This window comes from Pygocentrus nattereri, chromosome 13 (genome assembly GCF_015220715.1).
Source record: "Pygocentrus nattereri isolate fPygNat1 chromosome 13, fPygNat1.pri, whole genome shotgun sequence".
NCBI lineage: Eukaryota > Metazoa > Chordata > Actinopteri > Characiformes > Serrasalmidae > Pygocentrus > Pygocentrus nattereri.
Window position 1 is genome coordinate 2,703,200 of NC_051223.1, and position 8,081 is coordinate 2,711,280.

The 8,081-nt window shown below is 41.0% G+C and overlaps 2 protein-coding genes across 2 annotated transcripts in view; one reads left to right on the forward strand and one right to left on the reverse strand.

Moving 5' to 3' along the window:
- cep55l (centrosomal protein 55 like) overlaps positions 1-3,539 on the forward strand; it is a 13,356-nt gene extending 9,817 nt beyond the window's left edge. Inside the window, exons 6-9 of the mRNA XM_037544425.1 lie at positions 397-701; positions 1,054-1,125; positions 1,221-1,346; positions 3,280-3,539. Of these exons, the coding sequence (XP_037400322.1) occupies positions 397-701; positions 1,054-1,125; positions 1,221-1,346; positions 3,280-3,483 (707 nt within the window). The 3' untranslated portion in view covers positions 3,484-3,539. The remainder of the gene's footprint in view (positions 1-396; positions 702-1,053; positions 1,126-1,220; positions 1,347-3,279) is intronic.
- Positions 3,540-5,325: 1,786 nt separating this feature from the next.
- Positions 5,326-6,987, reverse strand: rbp4 (retinol binding protein 4, plasma). Its single transcript, XM_017704467.2, has 6 exons — positions 6,882-6,987; positions 6,593-6,711; positions 6,369-6,505; positions 6,166-6,272; positions 5,672-5,884; positions 5,326-5,561 (listed from the first exon to the last, which is right to left on the reverse strand). The coding sequence occupies exons 2-6, from the start codon at positions 6,692-6,694 to the stop codon at positions 5,548-5,550; spliced, it is 573 nt and encodes a 190-aa protein (XP_017559956.1). The 5' UTR covers positions 6,695-6,711; positions 6,882-6,987; the 3' UTR covers positions 5,326-5,547.
- Between the last annotated feature and the right edge of the window lie 1,094 nt (positions 6,988-8,081).

The following is an 8,081-nucleotide window of genomic DNA, read 5'->3' on the forward strand; positions in this document are numbered from 1 at the left end:
GACTTAATGTTGGCCCTAAAAACTGACAAAGTACAGAGAAAATTCAGTGTTACTGCCGTTCGTAATTATGCAATGCATTTTTGTCCGTTATATAGAGAACACGGTCTTAGAAAATGAGGTGTAAGGGACCACACAAGCAAATCTATTTGAGATTATGCCACAATTTGGCATCTGTGATACTAGCCATGCAATTGGCACAATGCTATAGTTGCTTGCACAGTTAATAGGGTATAGGCTTGTGTTACTTGATTGCTGCATTAGACTTGTAGCTACATTGCAACCCTAAAGAAGCAAAAAGTCTTGATTTAAGTGACACAGGATTCCTGTGCAAATGTGCAGATTGTGGTGTCAATTTGGAGCTGAACTACCCTCATGTATTTCTCTATTTTGGCACAGACCAGTCATTACCCCCTGCTAAGCAAGATCAGGAGCAAGTGCTGCAGGTAGTGCGACAGGAGCTACAGGAAGAGAGAGGAAGGTCCAGCCAGTTGCAGGCTGAGCTGAAGGAGCTGAGGGCCCGATTTGAGGACAGGAGTCGGGAGGTTGCACGAGCACAAGAGGAGCGGAGGAGCGTCCAACAGATGCTTACTGATGAGAGGAAGCTGGCGGCCGAGCGAACAGCCAGACTGCAAAATGACGTGAACGCGGCTGATGGTAGACTAGATGAGGAGAGGAAAAGAGCAGCTGAGCTGCTGCTGCAGGTAGCTTGACCATGCATGCGCATTTGATCATTGTAGCCTATACAAATTGGACAGTGTAATAGTACTGCCATAATATCACATCCACAGCGCAGCGTGATTAATTTCAGTTTGCACTGGTGTCAGAATATTTCATATCATAAAGAGAAAAATAAACACTGTTGGCCGAAGAAAGAAGCTACATTTTGAAATCGTTCTTAACATGCATGTTTAAATTATGCTTTTCCATTAACGCCGTTACGTTCTAAAATCTTACTTTTATCCTCCTGTCCACGCTGTTTTGCTTATTACCACAGACCAGATTGGTTATTACAGATTGTCTGCATACAAGTGTAACCATTTTCTCTGTTGAAAGGTGAACCTGCTGCAGAAATCCCTACTGAAACAGCATGACGAGCAACAAAGAATTACTCTTCTGGAGCAACAGGTATGAAACGTAGCATTTTATTGACTGGATGTTTGTCCTCATACCAGATCGATGTCTGTAGGAGTCTCCTAAGCACTTCCATCTTCATTCGGCAGATCCAGATCTCCACCAAAGACTTTGAGAATGAGAAGTTAGACCGACAGAGTCTACAGCATCAGCTACATAAAGTTCTGAAGGAGCTTCGCAAAGCCAGAGAACAAATCACTCGTCTTGAGTTCACAGTAAGTCTGCAAGTAACTTTCCCACATTACCAACCTTTGGGCTGATGGTAGATGCCCAATCTAAGCACCTTGATTGCTTGCTATATTGAATCAGAAAGATGGGTGGGTGCAAATGTCGAAGTTTTTCCTCTGCGTTAGACACATTAGCCTGCTAGATGTTGGATACGCCTTTTATTCACTGTTGTTGTATATTTGCGTTTAGTAATAGGCTTTTAACAGCTTTGCCTTTCTGAACGTTTAAAGGGTCTGTTCACATGATTTGTTGCTTCACTACTATTAAGAATGTTTTCTGTCTTTTGCTGTTCGATTTTATTTATAATTACTAACTATTAAGTAATTGTTTTCATATTGTTTAGCTAATCATTAATTGGAGACTTTCCCATCTGCACTGGGCTGGTTAACCACCTGCTGCTGTACATGACACTGAAAATTAGCCCTACGGTGCAATATATTGTGGGTGGGTCATGCGGGCGTCCTGCGGGAATGCAGAGCTCTAGTGTACAGTGAACTGATAACTTTGCTTTGGTACAACATGTGATGGGATCAGTTTCCAGTTTTTCTCCTACCATTATACCACCATATCTCTCGGTACCAATCCGATATTTGTGCTTTTTAAAAAAATTATACGCAGTTGAGTCACATTATTATAACCACCAGCTAATATCCACCAAGTAACCACTGTGGACAGCACAGACAGTAGCTAGACGGGCTGGGAGTGACTCGGTAAGGTCCTGGTAGGTTATCACCGGTATCTGGAGCCATGTTGACTGCAGTGAATCCCACATCTGCTGCAGGGTGTGTGGGAGGATCCATAGAGCAAACCTGACAGTCAAGGTCTCACAGATGCTCGATTGGGTTCAAATCTGTCATACATTTCCAGCCAATGTTGGACGTTTCTAGCCGTGTGACGTCTCATTGTCTTGCTGGAAGACGATCATAATGTATGGGTGCACATGATGTGCAAGGATGGATTCATACCCACTCGGTTGAAGGTGCCTTCCACACCTTATATCCAGACCAAGCCAACTCACAACACGACTTCCCTAATGAGCTATGCATAATAATGTGAGTTGACCTGTATAAATTTTTTTTAAGCCTACATCGTACTGAGAATAATGCAAATGGTTTTGGCCATGACTGATGTGAGCTTTCTGTTCTGTTAATAAAACAAAAATTTTTTTTTTAAGGTCTATCATGTCTTGGACATAAAAGCAATCACAGATAATGCTGCATTTGAAACGCCACGCCTCAGAAATACGCAGTCAATGGCCGCATAAAGCCACGCAAACATTGGTGCGTTCACTGCTTTACTGGTGAAAATGGATGATTTTTAGGGGAGCCTAAGGCTATTAGTCCAAAAAAAACAGGGCATTAAACTCTATTAATTTGCTTTTGTTGCACAACAGAGTTCATCTCAGTCAGTTACCCTTAGTTAGCTGCCTTACTGTCCTAAATCTGACAATCTACTGTATGCACCATTTGAACTATGGTGTAGACATTTTAGCCCTGTAAATTCGAAGTAATCTTTGGATCAATACAAAAAAAGTGTCAGAAAATGGAAATGCATATAAACTTTTTTTTTTTTTTTTTTTTTTTTTTTTAATACATAGTGTATTGAGTTATCTGGGTTGAATGGACTACTCTGAAATAAGTGGGAGTGATATCAGCCTTTTTTAGTTTCAGTTGGTCTAAGCTGGCCTTTTATAGTAAAGGTGGTTGACGAGCTGGACATCCAGCTGGACTAGGTGAAAACACACCCGCTTAAGCTGGCAGACAACCAACGTTGGTTGTTGGGAGTTTGATGAAGCTGGTTATTGTGGTAGACCAACTAATCCATCAAAAGCATGGCCTGAAATGAAACACGAAAGGGAAAAACTGTAGGTCATGTTTTTGGTAGAAGCATCGCTTTAACTGTAAAACTTCTTCTCAACAGAAACAGCAGAGAGAAGCCCGTTTCTCTGAGCCGAGCTCATACAGCAGGCTGGATGCTCAGGACCAGATCCTGACCACAGTGTCTTCAACAAAGACTTACAACGCACTGGATGAGAGTTTCCTGGAATGCCCCAACTGCAGGGCATCATACCCCACCAGCCAACATAGAGAACTGCTCGTGCACCTAGAGTGCTGTTTCAACTAAAACGCAGAACTTATTCACTGAAGGAAAAGAGGGATTTGATATTTAACATCGTGACTACTTTTTTTTTTTTTTTTTTTTTTTAAGTTTTCTCTGTTCTGATTTGGAATGTGATATAGTTTTATCAGATAAGTATTTTGATATTCCAAAGAACTTTCCTGGTATTTATTATTCTTATTATTATTTATTATTATTACTATGTAGATTAATTATTATTACTATGTAGATTAATTATTATTACTATGTAGATTACTTTTATTATTGATGATATTATAATAATAATAATATTGATATTGAATAATAATGATAGTGATGATGATAATAATAAATACAATAATGATTTATTTGAATTAATCGGTCTTGTCAGTTTAAGCGGGGCATTTTTAAACATTTTTATTTTACACTTGTCTCTTGGGGTGATGTGACTGTATTTCATGATGTACTTTTTTTATTAATATGTATCTTTTGAATGGAAGAAACAGCTTTCAGATCATGCGTGTGAACACGAGGCCGTAAGGGAGAGAACTTGGACTTTTTATGCAACGTGAGACGCAAGATTTTCCTGTTGTGCTGAGGTTATAATACCATGTCGTGTGTTTCTGTGCAAGATTATTTTAGTTGTGCATGTTTCAACAGAGCAAGTACAAAATATAACTCCTCGCAGTCTTACTAGTACCTGGAGGTCCACCTGAATGGCCGAATGTACAGATATCATGGATGCTCTGTACAGGAAAGGCCTGATTAGCTCTTGTCCCCTGGCACAGTGCTGGGTTTATTCTGTCGGTCTTTTCTGGCCGGCGTTGTTTGCAGAGGAAGCCATGTATCTCAGTAATCTGATCAGACAGGTTTGTGCCATTATAGGACTGACTAGAGGCAGTGACTGAAACTTTGAGAAAACTGGAGCAATTCTGCCCTTCCCTGCTGTAACGTGATATCAAAGAGCACTTTTCATTGCTTGAGTTGATTTAATTGACTGAACTGTTCAAGTCAAATGGTAAAATCTGAGATGAATCGACATGAAGAATTCAATCAGTGTGAAGTCAGTAAAAAAAATAAAAAAAACAAAACAGGGAAAACGGCTCCTTATGTCAAGGTCCTGCCCCTGTCCTACCTCCTTGTAACCCAATGGTGCCTCTGAAATGTTCGTTGACCTGGATAGACTCACTTTCAGCAGGCTGTCCTGACTTTACTTGAATTAGATTGCATGTGTAAATCCTCGCATTACACCCATTTAAAGCAGGGGGATTAGTGTGGCTACAGAAGTCGAGCTAAAAGCAGGCTCGCACTGTCTGTGACAACTCTCAGGTAGGGGGCCTCCACTAACTAGCAAGTAAGTGAATAAAGAGGAAAGGAGGTGGCAATTACAAAAAACTTCAGTCTTCATGCACTGTCAAATGCTTGAGAGTATCTAGCTTGTTTACATGTAAATGAACTTTTTTTTTCTTTTTTTTTCTTTTTTTGGTGGTTTGCAAAAACATTTAATAGTACTGAAGCTTGCATTTCCTCCCTTTGATGTAATTTGTCATGGCTTTATAAAAGAAAACTTATTAAAACCTACTCTGTTAAAAATGCATTTTTTCCCTTTCATGATTTAAAAGAAGGCAAGAGGTCCTGTAGTGTTTCTCTACTTTGTGCAGGTTGATGCTTTTCTCATATTCATCAGCCTACAGACTAGCACAGCATATCCATCCATATCAAGACTGCAAATTGTCCAGCCAGTCTGATTTTTCTGGACGTGCCGCAGGCCGTTCACACGCTCCTGAGGTCGGTTGCATTTACACGTTGGAGGCCGTTTGTGGCTGCGACAGTGAACCGTCTGTTGATTGCATTAGCAATGAGTCCCAATTGTTTTCGTGAAGAATACTTTATTTTAAAAAGTAGTCCAGGCTACGTGATACAACCATGGCATTTTCACACGGTTTATCAGCCACATACAAAGCGTTTACTTTTACAGTTATACAGAATTGAAAGTGGGTTAGCTTGAGATTGACTGACAGTTTTATTTACATTGCTACTACAGCTGGAAAAGAAGAGTTTACATTCTTGCCAGTGTTGAACAGGAACACTTCAGGCACAGAAACCTGCGAAGACAAAGAAAAGAGTGCAGTTATTCAGTATGTTGATGTCCTTACATTTGTGTCATCTGGTCAATGGTTTGTCAATCACATTAAGGAAAAAAATAATAAAGTACCGTTGTGTGCGACCCTCCTGTATTTGCCCAGAAAGCACATTTCCTGTTTCTTCTGGGTCACAATTTTCTGGTCCTCTGGCCTCAGGCCAGTAGGGTGACGGGAGAAAATGAAGGAGTAGCCGTCCAGGCAGGTGCCATCAGCGTCCAACGCTCTGCATGAGTAGTGGATGGCATAGTTGTCGTAGTCCGTATCAATGATCCAGTGGTCATCATCTGGCAGGAAGGTCACAAACGAGATAAGAGTGGTCATTGAACTGTGGGTAGAATGCAGAGTTGCGAGTTTTGCAATAGAGAGTTTGGCTTAAATTATGCAGTCTTGCAGTGAAATACAGACCCCAGGCGATTTAATCAGAAGAACGGATTAACATTTTTAAAGCAGTTCATTTGTGATGGTCTTTCCTTATTGCAGAAGTCTTACGAGTACGGTTCTTATATGAGCATCAGTTTGACCCAGTAATGGTGATAAATAGTCCACCAGTTCTAGTTTAGCTTACATCCAGACTGTAGGTATGCAGCTGCTCCCCAGTATCTCAGCTTGAACTTGGCAGGGTCTGAGGTGTCCTCTAATGAGCCAAACATGTTAGCACAGGTCTCCCAGTTGCTGAAGTGTGAAAAATCAGGAAAGTACACTCAGCGTGCATGAAGAGGTGCAATAGACAAAGGAAAACAGGCTCTAGGAAAACTGTCTTGAACTTACTTCAGAATGATGACTCTGCCAACAGCAGTGGCTGTCATTTTACCATCATCCTCCACTTTGTAGCTGGCGACAACATTGTCCAGCAGGAAAAGTCCCACTGGGTCTTTCTTGGCTACAGCGTACCATGTTCCTTGGAACTGTGAGATGAAAGGTGACCGTCAGACAAAATGCTCACATTCAACTGTCAGAAAAGCATGTATATTGGATTTATGAGCATTACTTACCCTGTATTTGTCAAAGCCCTCTTTGACTGGAATTTGATCGACCACACACTCTTGCGCCCAGCCTGTTGCCAGGACACAGAAAGCCATAAAGAACCTCAGCATGTTGCTGTCCACAGTACCTGCAAAAACAGGACCAACAAATAAAGACATCAATTCAGTATGACCTCCAAAGTCCACTCTGTCTACATTCAGAGCTGTTTGCTGTGCAAGTGGAAAACAACTTAACGACTAGCTTGGTAAATGTTTTCCAGATGGTTCCTAAAAATCACAAAAGCCTCATAGCCTGTACCTTTTTTCGGACCGTACTAGATGTGTATCAGTGCAGCACTGTGGCTTGTTTACCATGTACGGGGCTTAAATAGGGCATGTACCCACCTGCAAGCAATTTCACAATCCCACCCCTAAACTCTTCCCTCAAGCTTTCTTTCATTGGATTGTTTTATTCTTTTTTTTTCCCAACTCCTAACGAAGCTCTGAGAACCCGCCCCCCCCCTCCGTACCTCCTCAAAGTGCTGTTGCATAACCAGGTTATGAAAACACTTTAAAGTTAAGAGAAACATCTGGAACGTATACGCCGCCTATGGCTCGTGTTCTAGGTGATTTTTTTTTTACCTTACTTGTTGTTGACTTTCTCCATATTTACTCCACTTACTTCCAAAAAGGTGAAAAGTGGTGGAACAACTAGGAGGCCTCTAGCTGTCATTTCTACGCAAGGATGGGCCGAATTCAATCAAAGTAAAATTCTTCATGTCTGAGTCCCAGGATCCACACGTTTTTACAGCAGTGCTGTTTTTTTTTTTTTACCTGTATCTGGTTCTAGGTCAGCACCTGTGTGCTGATATCTCATGATTCTTTCTGTTGCTCTCTGGTGTGAGCGGCGTGCTGCTGGGGTCTTGCAGCCTTGCCTGCCATATGTTAGCTCTGAGTAAAGTTCGTTGGTTTCTCCTCTGCCAATGACCTGAGTAAGGGGCCCCATCTCAGCTCGACAAATAACATGTGTTTCTTATGTAACCTGGCTGAGTGAGGAAATAACGCTGGAGATGATGCATGGCCCACATTCCCCCTATATCCAAACACCTTCACCACACCATTTCATTGTGTGTAATACGATCAGGGATTTTTATTCGCAACAGCAGATCCTGTATATAATATATCCCCCAATATATATATATTGCTGTCAGAAGAAAACCTTTTGTCATTTTTCAGTTTTTGACATAATTTGAAAGTATCTGTTACTCTTTACATTGTTTGTAAATTTTGTGATGAGTGGCCTAAAAGAAATGACCCAAAATGACATGGGAAAAATTCTGGTTCCATTGACTTACATTGAAAGTGAAGTATGTTTTTTCCTTCTCCTGTAAATTTACTATTTTGGAGATTTTTGGAGGTTTTCTTCCAACAGCAGTGATATATATATAAATATGTGCAAACATTTTACCTTCTCCTCCCACAAGGTTAGCAAGTTCTTGTGTTCTTGTCCGCTGCATAT